Here is a 23885-nt window from a genome sequence, read left to right as displayed (position 1 = left end):
TTTGGTCCCTAAAATACTTGAAAAGACTTTCTTACCGTTTTAATTTTATTTTTGGATTTCTTAAGTTTTTTATTTTAAGTATTTTTGGATAGACAAATTTTTGTTTTTTATTTTAAGTTTTCATGTGTGGGTTTGATTATGGATTTAAGGTGTCTGGGAAGGGATGATCAGAAAAGATAAAGATGGTAATTGTTTGTACTCTTTGTGTGTGTGTGTGTGAGAGAGAGTGAGAGTGAGAGAAAAACAGAAAGAGAGAGAAATAAAACTATAAGGGGGGGGGGGGGGAGGTCGGGGATAAATATTTTATTTTCTTTTTATTTTTAAGTTAAAATGGTATTAGAATACTTATAAAAATTATTTAAAAAAATAACTAAATAAAAGGGTATAACTATCTTTTCAAATTTTTTTGAACTAAAATCATGTGAATTTCTTAATGCAGGAAGAAGGCGTCGAGAAACTCTTAAACACCGATTTGGGTTTCTTCAAGATGGGTTAGGTTAGAAAAAAGATAATTAACATCCCCCAGGCACATATCACAATATTGTCCGCTTTGGGCTCCTGGCACAAAAACTTCCCATGGGGTCACCCGTCCCTGAATTTCTTTCGCTCAGACATGCTTAATTACAAAGTTCTTATGGGATCTGTTTCCCTCACGAATTTAAACCGTGTTGTGACAAAGAAGGTATCCAAACCCCTTTTAAGGAATGCTTAGTTCTCTTTCCCAGCCGATGTGGGATCAGGTACAACTAACTTTCCCGCCTTCGGTGACATCTAATAAAACTGAAACGATATAGAGAATATTAGCATGGCCCATGCACAAGGATGACTCCCAAGAACATAGAACCATTCCAAAACCATTCCCACAATGACTCAACTTCATAACCCAAACCGCACAAACCTATCTTTCCTGAACAAATTTACAAATACCTAAAACATATACACCTCGACCACTTACCGATACCAAAAAATCCTTATCAAAAACAAAATTAGATCCAAACTCAAAAACTAAAAAAGCACAAGTGGTCCTAGTCTATCCGCTAAAACGACTCCATCAGTCATTCACTCCCAAATAAGGACAACTCAACCAACCAATGCTCAAACGATCACCAAGTCTGCTTAGCCCCAATGATGACTACAAACCGAACCGAGTTCTCACATTACATTTGGCCCCAACCTAGCCTATGATTTCCTATGTATTACAGATGTTGAGGCCCACTCACAACCCTTCACTTAATCATATGATGATCTAAATCATCCTATAGAATGCCACAAGCCAAGTCATAGATTTCCATCACTATTACCACCGCCTACCAACCTAGTGAATGTTACAGCGGCTCCACAGTCTTATAACACTTCCACAATCGCATCCTATCCTGGTGAATGCTACGGATGCTTTGTAGTCTTACATCACTTCCACAACAACACACCAACCTGGTGAATGCTTCGGTTGCTGCACAGTCTTACATCACTCCTATAACTACACACCAACTTGGAGAATGCTACGGCTGCTCCGCAGTCTTACATCACTAACTAAAGAACATTATTCCTTGCTTAAACCTAAACCCTCTCGCAACCTTAATTGGATCTCTAGTCGACTTACGATGATATTGTGTTGATTAGCCTTCCTTGTTAATCCTTAATTAAACAATATCTTATCAGCACCACCCGATTAGCCATTCAAGGCCCCTCCAACCACACGGTAGTCTGCTCCACACTCACAATCCTGGCCTATCTTGGATTCTTCCTAACCTCGAGAAAGTCTGGCATTCCCATCAGATATACCGGTCCAAAACTCTAACATGGGCACAAATTCTAAAGTGGCTCACACTTGGAACTATCCCCGGTAGCCCCAAGTGACAATCTCTCAATTGGATTCATCTACATTCTGATAACTTCATAATCACCGGATTACCTAGCCATCCCATAATTTTCCTACCCAATCACCGCCATATTTAGCTTATTGGACTAAGATCCCATGATCAAACGATAGTGGGTGCTCACACCCCAAACCAGATGAAGCACTTTACTACTCTCGACAAAGATTGTCGTATCCAGAGTACCTTCCCTTGATACAATTCCACATCCTTCTATAATCCCAACTGATGACAAGGAACCCAAAAGACCGACAATTGAAATAGATAGATAATCACTTCAATGTTCTTCCTACTACCAAAACAAATCCAAGTCTGTTATAAACCATAATTCCATAATCCAACAATTTAGGGAAACATATCTGTAAGCCATGATATAGCATAACAGAACATGATGATTGGTTGTCACGATCATCGACCTCCAATTATACAACTCAAAACCTTCGAAGCATCCCCACCCATTGACGATGAATGAGAACAGACAACGATCGAGAATACATTGACAACAACCCGATAATCCGAAGCTTTCCACTGAACTAAACTCATGCAGAACTACATATACCCAACAATGAAGTTGATTGGAAGATCAACCACTGCTTATCTTAGACTTATAGGTAGTAATTTATACATCAAGCTGATAAATCCTTCAACAACCAATGCTCAACCCGAGTGACCTAACCACCTATTGAATAGTTCATCTTCCTTCCCGAAAGGGACCACTGGCTACAACGATCTCCATGACTAACAACTCATGGCACGATGGTATAAGACCTTGGGAGGAGCCCACGACCTACTTATATTGTAACGACCCAATTTTCACGCCCAAAATTTCATTTAAAATAAGTGGTTTGTAAAACATTTGTAGTAAAACATCATCCGATCATATCATTTCATAAAACATATCTCGTGTCTGAAACCCAAAACATGAAAATAATAATAATGTCAGAGTACAATCCCAGAACATCCCATCATGCGGAAAACCAATGTGTGTGTGTATGATGTATCGCTACCTCGCCAGCTCCTTCCCCTTCGCTGAAGAGGTACCTGAAACCAAAACTCAAAACTGTAAGCACTAAGCTTAGTGAGTTCCCCCATCGTACCACATACCATACAATCATATCACATACATACTGCCAGACATTTATGGGGTGCCCGACCTACCCGGTACGGCCATTCTGGGGTGCCGACCTACCCATGCGGCCATTCTGGGGTGCCGTCCTTCCCATGTCAAGCCATTCTGGGGTGCTGACCTACCCATGTCGAGCCATTCTAGGGTGCTGACTACCCTTCAATCCTAACAACCGAACCTCGGGGACTATTTCACCCCTACTACTACTATCACATATAACATAACATAAACATATTATCAGACATATCTGGGGTGCCTGAACTACCCTTCGGTCCTAACAACCGAACTCGGGGAATGGTCCCCTCCTACTACCTCTATCGCATATAACATAACAAGCCAACATGTAAACATATCATCACATACTGTCAGCCGTATATAGGGTGTCTGATTACCCTTCGGTCCTAACAACCGAACTCTACAACTATCACATACAACATATAATGCTAGCATATAACATATCAGGTAGCAGCAAATAGGGATGAGCATATGGACCGGGGAACTGGTACCGGAACCGGAACCCGATGGAACCGGTCGGGCCAGAACCGGAACGTTATTTTTGTGGATTTTTGGAACCAGGAACCGGAACCGATATAATCGGAACCAGTAGAACCGGCAAAAACCGGTAGAACCGGTAAAAATCGGAACCGTATGATGCTATTTTTTGAAGACCGGTTCCAACATTTGAAGACACGACAAGAACCGGTAGGAACCGGGAACCGGTAGAACCGTCGGGCCGGTTCGGTTCTTGATTTTGGCCGAAGCCGGTTCCCGGTTTGGTTCTTTTGCTCATCCCTAGCAGCAAACCTAGATGATATCACAAAGACAATCATCTATCATACGTCTCCTACTGGTGGACCGGCATTGTGGCCTTAGACCCACCGCTACTGGAAGGTAACTCACCTCGTAGTAGCTGCTTAACTATGCGGGAATCCTCCGACTGTTGCTGCTGCTACTCCAGAAATCCTCCGGCTAAAATTCCCACAAAACACTTAGTCAGAAACTGACATCTACTCTTAGGGCAAAATGATCATTTTACCCCTTGACCAAGTCAAAGTCAATGTCAACTTCTAGTTGACCTGACTCGTCGAGTTGGCTCGACAACTCGCCGAGTCCCTATCCTTCCATTAGGCCTCATACTCGTATCTACTCGTCGAGTTAGGCGATGACTCGACGAGTTTTCCTTATAAATGAACACCGACTAAATCCCCATTCGACTCGCCGAGTTGTATGAACAACTCGTCGAATTCATTATCAACTGATACTCATGTCCTGCCTCTGACTCGTCGAGTTATATGAACAACTCGTCGAGTTACTCTTCATCCTATGAACATGTTCTGTCCTCGACTCTCCGAGTTGATGAACAACTCGTTGAGTTCTATGAAGATTGCCTTGGACTTGCTGGGTTCGTTCATGCACTCGCCGAGAACCATGAATTTCCAGAATAATTTCCTTAGTTCATAACGTTGGGTCACTCCCCCGGACTCCCTAAAACCTTTCCACACTCATCTAGTCCTTTTTGACCCTCACTGATATGGGACAGAACCCTTGGACTCACCGAGTCCAGGACTGGACTCGCCGAGTCGATCACATCCCTTCCTTAAAAATTCGATTTCTGATGTACAACACTTGACCAAAAGATAGATCCAGGCCCCTAAACTTGATCTAGCACGTAAAGTTACAAACTTTACGTGCATGCATGGGACTTTTGAGCTTAAAAGGCTTTAAAATGGTTCTTTTGTTGCATGGGGCTTTCCTTGAGTGCAAAAGCAACCCAAATATGTCTTGTGACTCCAATAATGGCATGATCCAGAAGCTCAAACCCCCAACCATGTTTGCAAACATGGTTAGCCACCAAAAATGGCTTATAAAAGCCCTAAATCACCCCAAAGAGCGATCTAACAAATGAATGAGCAAGGTTCAAACTTTATACATTCTGTAGACTGCAAATGGTGAACCAAACTCGAATCCTTTAGTCTCCTCTTGATCCTTCTATGCTCTTGCTTCTTCCTTGAGGTCAAAACTCACAAGAATCACTCAAAAGCCTTGGATTTTCTCAAAAACGGCTAGGGTTTGCTATGAGAAGTGTTTGGGAGCATAAAGGGGGAAAGGAGGATGCATAAGGTCGTTTAAATAGGGTGCAAACCCCTGGATTAGGGTTTTTGTCCAGACAGCGGCTACTCGCCGAGTCCAGGACCCGACTCGCCGAGTCGGCAACTTAAACTCTGCACCTCATCCCGCTTCTACTCGGCGAGTCTGTCCTTCGACTCGCCGAGTCCAAGACTAAAAATGAAAAAATAAATGAAGATTTAATAACAGAATACGTACCAAGAACCAGGTGCTACATATATGTTTATGTATGAGTTATGTAGCATGATAGATACTTCTGTGATATGTGATATGCTAGTTAATTATGTATGTTATTGCATGGAAGACCCCGGGTAGAGCTTGTGACACTTGGATATGAGACCATGTGGGGGGAGCTCGTGGAATTCCTAGGTAAAGACCATGGGGGGATCCCATGGCATGAAGGTATAAGACCCTGAGAGGAGCCCACATCATCCTTATATGTTAGTATGCATGGCTTATGTGATATATAACTTTATTGCTAATGTGATATGTGCGTGGGGTATGCTATGGGGAACTCACTAAGCATTAACTTACAATTTGTGGATTTGTTTCAGGTACATCTGAGCCCAAGGGCCCGCCAGGGCAAGGTATGATGGCGCGACGTGCACTCTCTCACATACATTTTTATGGGACACTTTGATGATTTAAAATAAAATTGTATTTGATACGAATTTTGAAAACAATTGTAATTAGGATTTCATGGTGTTTGGAAAGTATTTTGGTTAATCAAAAATGAAAATTTTCTTTTGAAAAATTGGGTCGTTACAGAGATTTAGCAGCTTGAGGTGAGTTTCCTCACTATGCTTGGCGGGTCGAAAGCACCAATACCGACCCATAGTTTATTATGATTAGGATACTAGTTGTCTACGTGACTCTTGCATGTATGATATCTGGTATGTATGTCGGGCGTTGCCTGATGATTATATTGCAAGCTATTTATCTTTGTGATTCTTGCATGTGTTTATGTGTTTGTATGTATACCGGGCGAGGCCCTGATGCCAGGCGGGGCCTGATGACCGACTTATCTGATTCCAAGCGGGGCCCGATGACGGACGGGGCCTATTATATGTTTGATATGTATGGTATGTGGTATTTTTGGAAACTCATTAAGTTTTGTACTTACAATTTTTAGTTTATGTTTCAGGTACTTCTGGTTCGAAGGGGAAGAGCTTGGGATGACTGCATCCACACACCACATTGTTATGTATTTTACATAACTATGATGCATTTGGATGTTTATTGGCATACTCTGATTTCACTATGGTTTCATGATATTGTTTTGGATAATGGTTTTATTAATATAAAAATCAAAAATTTTGGTCTTAATTTTGGGACATTACAGTAACAGATCACTAGTTTAAGTAAACTAGATATCTAGCCAAGTGTTTAGACTTAAATCTGTGTGTTCTATGAAGAAGGTGAACTATGTGGTGATCTGTCGTGTACTATAACTTATTACGATAATCAAAATGCGACACGACTCACGAATGATTCGATGTTCCATGAGCAAACAAAACATATTGCCATACAACATTGTTACATCAGAGATGTCATTCCCCAAGACAATTTCAAGGTGAATATGATTGTCATTCCCCAAGACAATTTCAAGGTGAACATGATTGTCAAACAATATTAAGGTGAACAAGATTGCCACCAACAACCCCATGGATATGATGAGAAAGTTGGTCCCGGCCATCAAATTTGAACTTTGTTCGTATTTAGTTATATTCTAAATTAAGTCATTAGGGACTTTGAATGTTACTTTGCTAAAGATAGGTTTCGTCTCAAAGTGAAGTTAAATAACTTTCGAAAAATGTTGATAGAGGAGTGTTGCTACAATTGTCATTTTTTTTGTGCAATGTTTTTTAGGTTTTCTGTCCGACCGTTCGAATTTTATTAAGAAACTTATTTAGTTTCTTATACATAAGGGTATTAGATCGTGTTTTTATTATACCGTTCTTGACAGCTATCAATGATATTTTTGATATTAGCGTTTTATAATGGTTTTCTTGATTTTGGGTTTCCACTAGTACTCGTAGATGGTGTTGATATTAGTGTATTTTGATATTGGATTTCTTGATATAGTGTATTTTTGATACTAGGGCGAATTTGATATTGGATTTCTTGATATAGTGTATTTTTGATTTTTGATATTGGGTTTCTTGATATAATGTATTTTTTATTTTTGATATCGTGTATTTGTGGTTGACTGGTTGTGATTTGCATTTACCTTACTCCACTCGTCCCCAGTTAGGAATTTCTGTCTCAATTGGTTTATTTAATTTATAAGTGGCCAATTTTTAGTTTTTTACAGTTATTTAAAAAAATGAAATAAACTATCAAGAAAAGGGTTTTAGTAGTGTAGGCTATATTCGAACATATTGTAGACTTCGCATCAGAACTCGGAAGACCAGAAAAAAGTACTGCGTGATCCAACTCCATATCAGGCTACACACAAACACTTTACTCAGACGCAATCGCCACTCAGATCACCATCGTCGACATCGGAGCCACCGTACTTCACTTCAACTAGATCATCATAGTTGACCGTATCGTGGCCAGATCTAACCCGAGAGACTAAGGGGATGGCTTCTCCGGAAGTCGATTCCCGCCTTATCAACAGCGTTCTAGTTCCAGCCCTAGAGAAGATAATCAAGAACAGTTCGTGGCGCAAACACTCTAAACTTGGTAACGAATGCAAATCTGTACTCGAACGCATTACATCTCCTGAAAAACCTCCTCCGCTATCCCCTACTTCCCCTTCGTCAGAGGAAAATCAATCAGATGCCGAGTCGTTATCACATTCACAACTTTCCGGCGTGCTGCACGGTTCTGGCGCCTTCGAACTAAGCCTAGCTGAATCGGAACTTATTTTAAGTCCTATTATCAAGGCTTGCTCTTCGGGAGATCCGAAGATCGCTGAGCCAGCTTTAGATTGTATACAGAAATTGATAGCTCATGGATATCTACATGGCGAATCGGATCCTGCCGGTGGATCCGACGCGAAGCTGTTGTCCAGATTGATCGAATCGGTTTGTAAGTGTTGTGATTTAGGAGATGAGGGAGTGGAGTTGTTGGTTTTGAAGACAATTTTATCAGCTGTGACGTCTATACAGCTGAGGATACATGGTGATAGTTTACTGCAGATTGTGAGAACTAGTTACGATATTTATCTCAGCAGTAAGAATGTGGTCAATCAGACGACGGCAAAGGCTTCCTTGATCCAGATGCTTGTGATTGTTTTTAGGAGGATGGAGGCGGATTCTTCTACAGTGCCAGTGCAGCCGATAGTGGTTGCCGAGTTGATGGACCCGCCGGAAAAGGGGGGAGATGATGATGCATCAATGGCAATGTTTGTTCAAGGGTTTATTAGCAAGGTTATGCATGAAATAGATGGGGTTTTGAATCAGGGAACTCCGGTAGCATCAAATGGTGGCGTGCATGATGGGGCATTTGAGACCAAGACATCGACTACAGAGTCAACAAATCCTGCTGATTTGTTGGATTCTACTGATAAGGATATGTTGGATGCCAAGTATTGGGAGATGAGCATGTATAAAACAGCTTTGGAGGGACGGAAAGGGGAGTTGGCAGATGGGGAGGGGGAGAGGGAGGATGATCAGGATGTGCAGATTGGGAATAAGCTCAGAAGGGATGCGTTTTTGGTGTTTAGGGCTCTATGTAAGCTATCAATGAAGACTCCTCCGAAAGAGGCACTGGCAGACCCTCAGTTGATGCGGGGGAAAATTGTTGCATTGGAGTTACTTAAGATTTTGCTGGAGAATGCTGGGGCCATTTTTAGAACTAGTGAAAGGTATGTTTTTCCTTTGGAGATATTAAAAACCCAGTCACATTTTCCCCTGTGAGAGTGCTTATGGGGCCTTTATTTCATGAGGAAAATTCGGGTCTGATCCTTTTTGTGGATCTTATATTGATGATAATGCCTGTACTTTTTGCATCGACACCTACACAGAGAATTAAGTGGTGTAAAGTGGTCAGAGCTTTCCCTGTTAATAATTCCATCTTGAAGCCAAAAAGCTGTATATGTGACTAAGTAATCTCTTTATGATAGCCAAATTTGTTCAATGCATCATTGTAATCACACAGTAAACACCTTCTGCCACTGAAAGAGTTTTCTTGTGATTCGTTTTAGCTCATTTTTAATCAAATTACAAATAGGGTTTTTAAAAAAACTTTGCCTGGACAATACTGTAGTTAGAAAGTCCATGTTGAATCACACTTATCATTTACTTATGGTAGATCTTACAAGTTAAAGAACATTTTTGCGTATTGGTTAATGTAGGAATTCATGGTATAGGAGGACTATGTTCATTTACAATAACCATCCTCTTTACAAAATGAATACTAAATTATGCATTTGTTTGTGTTAAAAGATTGTTATTTTTGTTGTTCTGGTTCAACTTCAGAGTTCGGATTATTTATACTTACACATTTTACTCCCCCTTACTTTCTTTTCTTGTTGGAACAGATTTTTGGGTGCCATTAGGCAGTACCTATGCCTGTCTTTGTTGAAGAACAGTGCATCAACCCTCGTGATTATCTTCCAGCTCTCCTGTTCAATTTTCTTTAGCTTGATTTCAAGATTCAGAGCTGGATTGAAAGCAGAAATTGGAGTATTCTTTCCAATGATAGTTCTTAGGGTTCTAGAAAATGTTGCCCAACCTAATTTCCAGCAGAAGATGATCGTACTTCGATTTTTTGAAAGACTTTGTGTCGATTCACAGATCTTGGTAGATATATTTATCAACTATGATTGTGATGTCAATTCATCAAACATATTTGAGAGGTATGCTCTTTTCTAATTCCTACTTTAATTTCTTCAACTACAACATCATCCTTTGAAAAATGTATCCAGTTATAGCAATGTCATCCAAATACAAAGTAAGCTTCACCATTATAATTGGGTAGATTTTTCAAAGTACAATGTCCTAATAAGAAAACATTGAAAGCACACTGATCTAATCATATGAATACAATTAGACAGAAAGAAATGAAAATAAAATGGTTAATATAGAGATAAAATAAAGTAGGTTGCTATTTCTTTAATAGGACGGTAAATGGGCTTCTTAAAACTGCTCAAGGCGTCCAACCTGGTGCTGCAACTACTCTTTTACCACCTCAAGATGCGGCCTTGAAACATGAAGCAATGAAGTGCTTAGTGGCTATTTTAAAATCAATGGGGGACTGGATGAACAAGCAACTGCACATTCCCGATCCTTACTCAGATAAAAAATTTGAGGTTGTTGAGAACAATCATGAAACTGGAGATTCTCCAACAGAAAATGGGAATGCAAATGAAAGTGAGCCTCAGCCTGTTGATGGATTGGATTCTCATCCAGAAGCTTCTAATGAAGTTTCAGATGCTTCAACAATTGAGCAACGCCGGGCTTACAAACTTGAACTTCAGGTTATTTATTATATTATATTATATTATTTAAACAGTCATCCGATATCAGATGACAAATTTTCAAAGATCTAATGTTAAACATAATGGCATTGGCAGGAGGGTATATCTCTATTTAATAGGAAACCTAAAAAGGGGATTGAGTTCTTGATCAAAGTGAACAAAGTGGGGAATTCACCTGAAGAAATAGCAGATTTCTTAAAGCAAGCTTCTGGTTTGAACAAGACTTTGATTGGGGATTACCTTGGGGAAAGAGAAGATCTGTCCCTGAAAGTCATGCATGCATACGTTGACTCCTTTGACTTTGAAAATATGGATTTTGATGAAGCAATCAGATCTTTTCTACGTGGATTCAGATTGCCTGGTGAGGCACAAAAGATTGATAGAATTATGGAAAAGTTTGCTGAACGTTACTGCAAATGTAATCCAAAGGCATTCATTAGTGCTGACACAGCCTATGTTCTTGCCTATTCTGTTATACTTCTCAACACTGACGCTCATAATCCAATGGTTAAAAATAAGGTATCAATCCAATTCATAGTTTCATACATACATAAGAGTTTACTTTTACCCATACATGGGGGAAAAAAAAGAAACATCCCCTTATATATATGGCATTGACTGATTATATGCTTGGCTATGCAGATGTCAGTGGATGATTTTATAAAAAATAATCGTGGCATAGATGATGGAAAAGATTTGCCTCCAGAGTACCTGAAATCTTTGTATGAACGGATTTCAAAAAATGAAATTAAAATGAAGGAAGACGATTTAGCCCTTCAAAAGAAGCAGGCTGTAAATTCAAACAGGATTTTGGGTTTAGACAGCATACTGAATATTGTGGTGCGTAAGAGAGGTGATGAGAATAATACAAGCGATGATCTCATGCAACACATGCAAGAACAGTTTAAAGAAAAAGCACAAAAATCAGAGTAAGAATAATTGAATAAACATCTGGTATTTGTTATAAAAAATGTTGTGACCTTTTACGATGTGTGTTTTTTTCAGGTCAGTTTATTATGCTGCAACAGATGTGTTTATACTGAGATTCATGGTGGAGGTATGCTGGGCTCCTATGCTGGCTGCTTTTAGTGTTCCACTTGATCAAAGTGATGATGAAATAGTGATTGGTCAATGTTTGGAAGGCTTTCGGTATGCAATACATGTGACATCAGCAATGTCAATGAAGACTCATCGAGATGCTTATGTGACATCACTCGCAAAGTTTACTTGCCTTCATTCACCAGCAGATATTAAACAAAAGAATATAGAGGCCATCAAGGTTCTTCTCATTTTTTAAGCTACAGTGTTTCAAGTATCGATGTCATTTTTTTATTTACCTTTGACTGACTTTGTCTGTTAACTGTTTAGGGATAATGTCTCTAAATAGAAACTTAGGTACCTCAAAACTTATTTTTAATAGGTTTAACCACTTAACTTTCAATTTTGTTCCATTTTTGTGAAAATTTTCTCTTCTGTTCTTATGAGATTTTTTACCCTTTAGTGATGACATGGGTCAACGTGTTGCTGAATCATGCTGATGTTGACTTATGACATGGCAGACTTGTTGAACCGGTTTCATTAAAATAATCAAGTTTCAGTTTGTTGAAACACTAACTGGTAACCTAGTTTCAGAATCATATCATTGTTATGAAATGTAGACAGTTATATTAATTTTTTGGATTTGAAAAGTTATTTAATTTACTTGATACATACAGATTTATCTTCGTATTCTTCAGATTTTGAATGTACTTTTTTAAATAAAATATTATGTATTAAAGAAATTTAATTATAAAAAAGCATAATTATTTTTGTAACTTTGCATTATCTAACAAATTACAAATTTATACTTTTTCTATAAATTAAAAAGCTAGATCTACAAACGAAAGCCTGAAGGAATGCAATGATTGGCTACAAACCCTTGTTATATATTGTTTGTGAAGAAGAAGTTCCTGCAAAGCCAATACCCTTGCATAATTGTTGATGATTAAATAGAGAAAATTTTTTGTATGCTGAAAGATTAAACATTAGGTAATTTGTTTATTTTTTTTTTCTTCACAATCACAGGCAATGGTTACAATTGCGTATGAGGATGGGAATTACCTGCAAGAAGCCTGGGAGCATATTCTAACATGTGTTTCTCGATTCGAGCACTTACATTTATTAGGTGAAGGGGCGCCTCCCGATGCCACTTTCTTTGCTGCTAATCCAAATGAAAACAACAAATCACAGTCAAAGTCAAACATCCTTCCTGTTCTTAAAAAAAAGGGAGCTGGTAGGATTCAGCAGGTGGCTGCAGCCATGAGAAGAGGTACATATGACAGTGCTGCTGGCATTGGTGGCAATGCTTCTGTAGGGATCACGCCTGAACAAGTCAATAATTTGGTCTCTAACTTAAGCATGTTGGAACAAGTTGGAGAGATGAATCGTATATTCACAAGGAGTCAGAAATTAAACAGTGAGGCTATAATTGACTTTGTCAAGGCACTTTGTAAGGTGTCTATGGAGGAGTTGCGGTCTACTTCTGATCCCAGAGTCTTCAGCCTCACAAAGATAATTGAGATTGCGTATGAATCTAATCCCTTTTCTCTCTCACTTTTTTACTTGATGGAAAAAAACTAAAGTAGGATGCTATAATAAACAAGTAAATGAAAGTATGTTGCTATTTCTTGTATATAATCTGATATATATTTTTTTCTTTGGTCTGCAGACACTACAATATGAATCGAATCAGGCTTGTGTGGACAAGCATCTGGAATGTGCTGTCTGATTTTTTCGTGACCATAGGCTGTTCTGAGAATTTGTCAATTGCAATATTTGCAATGGATTCCTTACGGCAGTTATCCATGAAGTTTCTAGAGCGGGAAGAGTTGACCAATTACAATTTCCAGAATGATTTCATGAAGCCTTTTGTGATTGTCATGCGCAAAAGCAGTGCTGTTGAAATTAGAGAATTAATAATCCGGTGTGTCTCTCAGATGGTCTTATCACGTGTCAACAATGTCAAATCTGGATGGAAAAGCATGTTTATGGTAACAAAAAGTTCTCCTTTATCTTTTCCGAATATAGTAAATTACCTTGTTAGTCCCTATATGTAGCTAATCTTTGCAGTTTTGATCCCAGAGAGTTCTCTTGTAATTTTGGTGCTTAATTGAGGTCCTTTTAACTTTGTGGTTCATGTTCCAAGTAAAATGACTATTTTTGGTCCTTAAGTGTTATCTGATTTCTGCTATTTTGGCCCCCAAATTATTGTCATTTTACTTCGAACAAGGACCAAAAACCTCAAATAAGGATCAAAATTGCAAGAGAAGTTTTTTGGACCAAAATTGAAAAAATAGTTATACTTCGGGGCCAAAAATGTAATTTTCCCTTTGTTTCTAAATAGACTTTAGAGTAAAGTGCATTTTGGTTCCTGACTAATGATTATTGCTGCTTTTTGCAAATTTGGTGCTTATCTGAGGATTTTATAACCCCTGTTCCCAGGAAATGACTATTTGTGGGATCAAAAGTGCAAAAATCAGCTATAGTCAAGGACCATAACTAGTCATTTTACTTGGAACAAGGACCGAAAATACAAATGAGGACCAAAATTGCAAGAGAAACCTTTTTGATATCAAAATTGCAAAAAAAAAAAAAAAAAGCCATACTTAGGGTTCAAAAGTGTAGTTTACTCTAGACTTATGGAATAACATCTTTGATTTGGTTTCTAATTTTGTAAAACATTTACCAGGTGTTTACAGCAGCGGCTTCTGATGAGCATAAAAGCATTGTACTTTTGGCGTTTGAAATAATCGAGAAGATAGTGCGAGATTATTTCCCGTATATCACGGAGACTGAAACAACAACTTTCACAGATTGTGTAAATTGTTTAATTGCATTCACAAACAATCGATCCGATAAAGATATCAGTCTGAGTGCTATAAGTTTCTTGCGCTTCTGTGCTGCTAAACTTGCTGAAGGAGATCTCGGATCCTCTTCAGCGTATGAGGAGGAAAAGATTCCCCTTGCCCCTTCGCCACGTCAGCAAGGAAAAGAATTGCCAGATAAGGACGATCATCTTTACTTCTGGTTTCCGTTATTGGCTGGTGAGAAGATTAATTAATAATTGGTTTGGTGTGGGTGTTTTGACTTATTTGATTTTAATACATTTTTTTTTTTTAAATAATTTTATCAGGATTATCCGAGCTAAGCTTCGACCCTCGACCCGAGATCAGAAAAAGTGCACTCCAAGTACTCTTCGACACCTTACGAAACTACGGCCATCACTTCTCTCTACCATTATGGGAACGTGTCTTTGACTCCGCCCTCTTCCCCATCTTTGACTATGTCCGTCATGCTTCCGATCATGATCATGATCATTCCTCACTCCACCCACCACCTGCCAGTGCGGGTGCTGCTGACGTGGATGAATATGAACTCGATCAAGACTCATGGCTATACGAAACATGCACACTCGCCCTCCAATTGGTGATGGATCTTTTTGTCAATTTCTACGACACCGTGAATCCCCTTTTGGAAAAGATTCTTTCGTTGTTGGTGAGTTTCATCAAGCGGCCCCACCAAAGCCTTGCGGGTATTGGTATTGCTGCTTTTGTCCGTTTGATGAGTAGTGCTGGGGAGTTTTTCACTGATGATAAATGGGTCGAAGTGGTTTTGGCTCTTGAAGAAGCTGCTAATCAAACACTTCCTGATTTCTTCATTATTCTTGACAAAGATGGATTGGAGTTGAAATATAAACAAGATGATGTTTCAATGGGAGAAACTCAGGATGACGACCACCTCCACAAGGATCGCCTTTATGCTGCTATTTCTGATGCCAAGTGTCATGCTGCCGTTCAACTTCTATTAATCCAGGTATGTACTTGTATTTTTATATAGTTTTGAATATTTACAAGTTTTTGTTTGTTTGTGTATAATATATAAATGTATTTGACTTGACAAATGACAAACGACAGGCAATAACAGAGATCTACAACATGTATAGACATCACCTGTCAACAAGCAACACCATAACCCTGTTTGATGCAGTCCACAAAGTAGCAACACACGCCCACACCATAAACACCAACACCGCATTACGATCAAGTTTACAAGACCTGGCCCACATAACCCAAATGCAAGACCCTCCGTTACTCCGTCTGGAAAACGAATCCTACCAAATCTGCTTAAATCTAATCCAAAATCTCACGCTCGATAAACCACCCTTTTACAATGAATCAAAAGTTGAGTCGTCTCTCGTTTCCCTTTGCCAAGAAGTGCTTCAATTCTATATCGAGTTAGCACTTCCTAGACAAATGACGGATTCGTCCCCGACCACCCCTAGGTGGTTGATTCCGTTGGGGTCTGGTAAAAAACGAGAGCTTGCGGCTCGTGGGCCTCTGATTGTGGTGACTTTGAAGACTATTTGTAGTTTGGGTGATTCGGCATTTGAGAAACATCTTGGGGGATATTTTCCTTTGATTTCCAGCTTGATAAAATGTGAGCATGGGTCGACTGATGTTCAGGTGGCTCTGAGTGAGATGTTGAGGTCTTCGGTTGGGCCTGTTTTGATGCGTTCCTGTTGATAGTATCTCATATATGATATTTTCAAAGTTCAATTTGTGTGTAATATTCTGATTCTTCATGCCACTTGTTTTATTATTATTATTAGTTGTAGTCAGGGAAGTTGGCTCCTTTTAGGAATTAATTCGTCTATTTGTCTGTCTTATAAGGAAAGGAATTTTGTTGTATCTTTCTTGGCTATGGATTCCACCATGTTGTAACGTGCGTATATTGCATTTTTTTTTTAGTTTGATATAGAAACGAAGACTATTCGTAAGAGAGTTTATATAAGCACGACATGACAGAACTAACTTGTATTGGAATGAGACTGTAATATGTGGCTTGTCGGGACCTAAGAAGGTAGGACAAGGTGAGATATGATTCACTCTCAAATCTTTTCTACCTGGTTGCTTCTTTCAAACAGGTTTTCTACTCATATCAGATTAACCAAATCTCAAACTTTTCAAAATAATTTTTGGTTTTTCCCGTCATCACTATCAACAGATTTTTCCAAACCGTTTTTCTTTTCAAGTATTTTTATAAAAATCAATCTATGATATTATAAAATCATCCAAATCACAAATCAATAAAATTAATGTGTTTTACACATGATTTAGTTGTCCTATTATTATTTTATAAAAATATTTTCTTACAAAAACAAACAAAATAGTTGGGTAGCAAAAAAAACTGTCAACCATCAAAGCAAACATGATTGTCAAACATGCAGAGCAACTGCCCCCAACAGTAAAAAAAAAAAAAAAAAAAAACTATACAGTATTATGTACCATAGCTTGAAGAATCCAGTGTGTAACATTAGACCAGCTAATTTGATTAAAATTAGTAAAAAAAATTAAAATATAGAACCATTATACAAAATATATATGCTTGTGATTAAATAAATCTTTTCATTTAAGCATGTAAATGAAAAAAAATCAATGTATGATAATACTTTCCATCTATTTGACTAGAAATACATATCAATTATTTATAATTGAAAAAAAAAAGAATAAAAATTACTTGTCATTTGTCAACCACACTCGACCCCTATTAGAGAATACTTACCATTCAAAGTAATCAAACCAATAGCATCCATAATTATCTCAATTTCCCATTCCACTCATCTTTGGTACAAAAAACAGTATGAAAATAATTAATTTTCGATCATAATTTTAGTAGAAGAATAAATTGTTACAAGTTACGACATCAGAATCATTAATTAATTATTCAACCCGAGGATCTCTTTGTGAAGATGCATGCATGTTGTGGTGCAATATTTATAATTATATTTATACCTATGAAATGGAACTTTACCCGCTAACGACACTTGGCAACACGAACATAACATGTCTAATGAAGTGTAATTTCACAATTTCCCTCTCCATCCATATTTTCTATATGTGACACATATGGCTGACATTCAAATGTGTAATTTCATTCATAAGATGGTTGCAGTGGGATCTATAACGCGTTTCTTCCTGATTGAACATTGAAGGTTCACGGGGAAAATACGTGACGTGCCTCTCGGATTCCTGGTTGAAAATTGAAGATTCACGGGGTAAATATGTGATATGTCTCCCGGTCCCTGGTTGAACATTGAAGTTTCCCGTGGCAAATACATGTTGTGCCTCTTTTGTTTCTGGTTGAACATTGATGTTTCCCATGGACAATACACGGTGTGCATATTTGGTTCCTGGTTTAAATCAAAAATATTAGTCCATATATAATCTGACTATATATAGAAAAACTATATATGACTATGAGGATCTTCAGTTGTTGGATCTTGAATTGGTAGAACCGGAGGTTTTGCAAGTTTTGTGCTCCCTCATGGACGTCCACGGGTATTTTTACGAATAACCGGATCAACAACCGTAATTGATTATGACATGAAAATATCCCTTAGTTTTCGCACATAACTGAACTTCCCATCTTTAGATTGCTTCGCGAAGCCTTTTTATACATTACAACTTCTTCACAACGCGGTTCATCATCTTCATTGCTTGGCAATACCGAGTTTAAATTAAGCTTCCTCCAAAATGGTTCAATTGACTCCAAAGGTATCCATTCGCCTGTATTAGAATATATTACAATTTCATCTGCACAAGGTACAATTATGGCGACCTCAACAATTCATTGGGTGTCAGGTTGATCAAGTTCTTCTCTTATTTTGTGTAAAGCATGATGTGAAACTTTATCCAACAACTATTTGAAAAGGTATACATCCGTGTAGTGATGCTTTCTATTATTTTTTTCTTCTACATTTGCTTTTATAGCGCTGTATTGTGACTCAACTATTTGTCTGATATAGTAAAAAAAGTCTAACATGGAGTGAGTTGAATCAAAGTATTTTTTAAGCTTGAAATGTTGACTCTCAACCCTGTTATTAGTTTGGTTGTGGAAGTGTAAAGTTCGTCCATAATGATACACACATTTCCTTGTATTTATCCAACCAAGTTTGATTGAGATAGTTTAGAACAACTCCAAAATAAAACAAGTACTATGCTAACATCGAACAATATAATTACTATTATAAATATTTCTATTTGTAAGTAAATAATATATTGATAACGAACAATATTGGTTCAATGTAAGCTTAATTATTCAAATATGTTGTCATTAAAGATGACCCAAGCAAATTATCCCGTGTTTGCTTAAATGGCCACATAGACTTTAAGATTATCTTGTAGTGCTTCTCTATATTCATGAATATGTGTTATCTACAGAGTAACCGGTTATGTGTTAGGAATACATTTGCATATGCATTCATCAAGGCTAATTCTCTATCTGCCACGATTACATGTGGCTCATCATATCCACCCAATGTGGACTTAAGATAATTTAATGTCCAAGTATAATTTGATTCCTTTTCTTCGTTGACAAGCACGAAAGCTACGGAAAATGTTGTGTTTGTTGAAGTGACATGGATATGATATATATGATTTCAATGTAAACAATATACGATTTTAATGTAACCGATATAAAGACATCGATATTACATTGTTAGAAATTCAATTTATGGGCTTTGATGTATGGACATTCGTATCACTATCACTATTTACTGAGAGGAGGTTCATGTATTAAATAGTCAACTTACTATTTACTAAGGTCGTTATTGTATGAAGACCCGTACCACTATTATTATTTAGCAAAGACATCTCTCTCTCTCTCTCTCTCTCTCTCTCTCTCTCTCTCTCTCTCTCTCTCTCACACACACACACACACACAACTGATGTGAGTATTACAATACCACAAACATCTTCAATCTTTTCAAACCATTTGTACTTGCTTCTTTTAAACAGATTTTCTACTCTTATGAGATTAACCAAATTTCCAACTTTTCAAGATAAATTTTAGTTTTACTCATCATTAGTTTAAAGCGATTTTTCCAAACCGGTTCTCTTTTCAAGTATTTTATAAAAATCAATCTATATTATTGTAAAATCATCCAAATCAAAATAATTATTGTGTTTTACCAACCAATAAATATTTCTGGATTACTACAAATTTCACAATGCTTAGAGATATGCATTTCTAGTCAAATAGATGGAAAGTATAATCATATGTTACTGTTTTTTCAGTTATGAATAAAAAGGTTTGTTTAATCACAAGCATTTATATTTTGTATAATGGTTCTATATCATATTGAAATTCCTGCATCATATCAAGTGCGTAACATTAGACTAGCTAATTTGATTAAATTTAGAAAGAAAAAAAAATACAGAACCATTATACAAAACATATATGCTTGTGATTAAACAAACCTTTAACATATATGCTTGTGATTAAACAAAGCTTTTTATTCATAACTGAAAAAACAGTAACATATGATTATGCTTTCCATCTACTTGACTAGAAATGCATATGTCAAGTATTTATAATTATAATTTTAAAATAAATAATAATAAAAGAATATATTACTTGTCATTTGTCAGCCAAACTCAACTCCTATAAGAGAATATTTACTTTCCATTTCACGGACCATTCAAAGTAACCAAAACAAAAGCATCCATAAACATAAACAACTCAATTTCCCATTCCACTCATCTTTGGTACGAAAAAAAAAACAATATGAAACTTCCTCCTTTTTCAATCATTATTAAAGGGGTAGAAAAATACATTGTTACAAGGTACAAAATCAGAATGATTAATTCATTTATTGATCCTCGAGAATGTCTTTGTGAAGATGCATGCATGTTGTGGTGCAGTATTTATAATTATACCTATGAAATGGAACTTTACCAGCTAATGACACCTGGCAACAGGAACATAACATGTCTGACTCTGATGGAGTTGAAGATGAGGTGGATTGAAGGGCAAGGGCTGCTATTCTCCTCTCGGCTGCAGCAGCTCTCTTCTCTCTCTCTACATCCTGTGCTCGTTTTGCTTCTTCCTACAATTACGATACAATGTCAATAATAATCATTTTACATTTACGGATTTACCCTTCCGCACCTACATTAAATTACTAAAGTGCCACCTTCAATAAAAAAGGAAGGATGGTAGGTACCTCTTTAGTCAGCTTTGGTCTTTGTGATTGAGAATGAGACGATGAAGCTTTCTGTAATTCAGCAGCTTCCGCCTGCATTTTGTAAATGTTTTTTTTATCATTTATTTGAGATATGTATAATCAAGAACTTCGATTCAAGTCTATCTTTAGTTGCATTTTATTTTATAACAACACTGTCTACTTACTAATAAGATAAAATAATAAACAGCTGACCTGAGCCTTCTTTTCTTTAGCTTTGCGTTGCTTCTTCATCTCTTTTGCTCTTGCTTTCTTCTTAGCATCTTTCTCTGCCTGAGTGTCAAAACTCAAACAACCAATCAAATACCATTCATCATCATTTTTCAATTTTCATTAAAACATAACAAATTACTAATACATCTGGATATCAAAGAAATCACTACCAGGTGCAAAAGTGAAATCACAACACACAACACAATGCTAGAATTACCTAAAACTTATCAGAATACAACGCCTTAATGTAAATAAAAAACCAAAGTTACAAAATTGTAATAGAAAGAAATGAAACTTCATTGCTGTTTCTTGCATTTAGCCCTATTTTTTGAACATCATTTATCCAGCCAAAACAAAAGGGGTAAAAAAAAAAAAAAAAAAAAGGTTTACCTGCTTAGCATTCTGAGATTCCTCCATTTCCTTGGTCAAAGGACTAGGAACTTTAGCAGCATGCCAATCCCACTTATCAAGATTCAAAGCCATAAACCTTCTAAACGTATTCCTTACTTCCTTTTCAGTTGCAACCATATAAGCAGTCCTCCCTCTTTCATCCATAACACAAGGATCACAACCTTGTTCTAACAACTCCAGAACCTTCTCAACATCCCCAGCCTTTGCTGCTTCATGTAAAGGAGTCTCAATCAAAACAACACTCTCCTTATCACTTGAAGTTGACACACACAGATCTTCCACATTATTATCATCCTTTTTGCTACAATCAGCCACACCCTTGTGTGGATTTTCCAACTTATCATTTCTAGAAACTTCTTTATCTTTATTAATAATAATTGGAGCTGCTGCTTGTTCTTCAGCTTCAGTGGAAATTTGAGTTAAAATGGCGTATAGTCTGCGAGCCTCTTTGAATGTTGGTCTTCTAACAGTCAATGGGATTCGTCTGATGCCACTTTTGTTACCACTGAAATACGGAGTTTCACCTTCAAATAACAGCTGCCGATTGTCTGAAGGGGCGTGAATGAATATACAAGAGGAAGCTTCAAAATATGGCTTCCAGGATGTGAGTAGCTCTCGAATTTCCTAATTGGAAATTATAGTTAGTTGAGTGATTATAAGGATGAAAAAGACATTGGAGACTCTCTTTTCTAAAAGAGAAAAAAGATTAGTAATTTAGTATATACGATTATACAAAATTAAATCAATTATGTAAAATACCTTCTTCAAGGCAAGTTCATTGTGGCGACGTATTGAAGCTCCTGCAGAATGTGCAATTTTGCCACTGGCATCTTTTGATGACTGCTTTTTACCAGACTTTGCCCTTATCACATATCTACATATCAAATAGGTGGGGTGGCTTTTTAGCATTTCAATCAAGGCACCTGATAATGCACTCTGAATAACAACAGGACATTGATAACATCTAATAGAGAACTTCAATTACAATTGAATATAACAAAAGCAATTAGCATATAAATTGATTCGCAAAAAGAAGAATGATATATGCTAGTATGCTACTCAAGTACATTTATAATCATGACATTAAAGAAGGTCAAATATTACTTTCGGATGTCAGGAACAAGGATGAATGGTGTATTTGTGAATTTGTAACTTTTGGATAATCATAATGCCACTTTAAAACATGATTAAATTTGAAGGATGAGATAAGTACTAACTACTAACCTGTGAAATGTTTTGTGGACAACAACAGAGTTTCCATCAAAGACACAACCAGCAAAATGGCCACCACTAGCAAGCAACATAACCCTAAAACTGGTGTTGTCCCTACTTTCATGGATCACATCATGCAGTCTCTCAATCACTTCCTTCTTTGTTACACAAGGCATACCACCATCCTCCATAGATTCAAAAAGAATCTTCACATTGTCTTCCAGAAGCAAGCACTTCCAGAATGAAACCATTTCTCCATTTGCTAAACGTACAAAGATTTTGCTTTTAGTACTTCCCAGTAAGCCCTTGTTCATATCATTTCTGAGGCTGGATTCTCTGTCATCTTCCTCATCTGAGCCTGATATACTTGATACATCATAATCTTGAACTAACGAATTAGATGTCCATTCATCAAAATCATCCTCTTTCACAATATCCTTTCCAGCAACCGCAAGCTTTAGCTGATGATATAAATTGATAAGTCAGAAGACAATGAACTACAATCATCAACATATGCCATTAATATTAGCCGACTAAGTTTCAAAGTAAGGTCTGGATTAGTGATTTCATAGTGAATCTAGGTATATATGCGTCTGACTTGCGTACTTATTTCATAGTGATTTCTAGTAGTATGTATATTCATGCTTAGAAAGAAACAAAACAAAACAGGCGTGAATGCTCAGATTCCACAATTGGAGTCCATTATCTTTTAACAGAGACATATTACTATTACCTAACTCCTTGTTAGGAGTACTACACTTATAGTAAAGTTAAACACTTTTCAGCGCTGCAGTAGTTAGTGTATAGAACGTATGTTAAAGTTCCAATTCATGAAAGCTTCGCGTCTGTTGAAGTTACAAAATACAATCAGACGAGCAGACGCAAAGTTGCAAGGAAAAGACATAACAAGATATTTAATGTAAGAGAACTTACATTGAATCGATGAAAATCGGACTTGAAGTGATACCGTTGATCTTGAAGCGACTCGAAAGTGGATTTACAAGTATTACACGTCAATCTCTCACTAGAACTAACATTATTATCTTTCTCCGACTTTGTTTCTAATACAGTATTTTCCTTGCTGCTGGTACCAGTAGTCCAGGTTGCGGCGAATTCAGGGATGAAGGCAGTTGATGAGGTTGACGGATATTCAAGGAGGCCGCAGGAATTGAAGAAATCCGATGGAACTTCGAAGATCGAACGGTGACTTTTAGATTGATTATGTTGTTCTAGATTGACGGCGGCGACACGGTGGCCGGAAGTAAACTCCGTTCCCGTATCCATCGGTCTTAGTCGGATTTTGACGTACGCTTCGCGAATAGCGGAAAGAATTTGGAACTCTTTTTGATTATGCCAGATGCGATTGGGTTTAGTTGAACCCTTAAAAGGTAAAAGGGATCGGGTCAGGCCCAAGCTGTTAAAAAAGCTGGAAAA

The 23885-nt window shown here is 37.4% G+C and overlaps 2 protein-coding genes and 1 non-coding gene across 3 annotated transcripts; 2 read left to right on the top strand and 1 right to left on the bottom strand.

Moving 5' to 3' along the window:
• The first annotated feature begins 754 nt into the window (after positions 1-754).
• Positions 755-858, top strand: LOC145007668 (U6 spliceosomal RNA). Its single transcript, XR_013663041.1, has one exon. It is a non-coding gene; the product is annotated as a U6 spliceosomal RNA (small nuclear RNA).
• Positions 859-7504: 6646 nt separating this feature from the next.
• LOC145004658 (brefeldin A-inhibited guanine nucleotide-exchange protein 3-like) lies at positions 7505-16340 on the top strand. The gene is made up of 11 exons (XM_078963621.1): positions 7505-8941; positions 9617-9934; positions 10198-10555; positions 10652-11074; positions 11198-11484; positions 11561-11834; positions 12620-13119; positions 13263-13584; positions 14283-14637; positions 14727-15406; positions 15508-16340. The coding sequence occupies exons 1-11, from the start codon at positions 7713-7715 to the stop codon at positions 16114-16116; spliced, it is 5355 nt and encodes a 1784-aa protein (XP_078819747.1). The 5' UTR covers positions 7505-7712; the 3' UTR covers positions 16117-16340.
• Positions 16341-20038: 3698 nt separating this feature from the next.
• On the bottom strand, positions 20039-23797 carry LOC145005867 (zinc finger protein-like protein). Its single transcript, XM_078964983.1, has 7 exons — positions 23385-23797; positions 22464-22912; positions 21999-22113; positions 21219-21863; positions 20811-20888; positions 20598-20669; positions 20039-20480 (listed from the first exon to the last, which is right to left on the bottom strand). The coding sequence occupies exons 1-7, from the start codon at positions 23733-23735 to the stop codon at positions 20244-20246; spliced, it is 1947 nt and encodes a 648-aa protein (XP_078821109.1). The 5' UTR covers positions 23736-23797; the 3' UTR covers positions 20039-20243.
• Positions 23798-23885: the final 88 nt, after the last annotated feature.

This window comes from Lactuca saligna, chromosome 7 (assembly GCF_052625555.1).
Source record: "Lactuca saligna cultivar CGN05327 chromosome 7, ASM5262555v1, whole genome shotgun sequence".
Classification (NCBI taxonomy): domain Eukaryota; kingdom Viridiplantae; phylum Streptophyta; class Magnoliopsida; order Asterales; family Asteraceae; genus Lactuca; species Lactuca saligna.
Note: the sequence above shows the minus strand (reverse complement) of the source record. Positions and strands in the feature narration are given on the sequence as shown.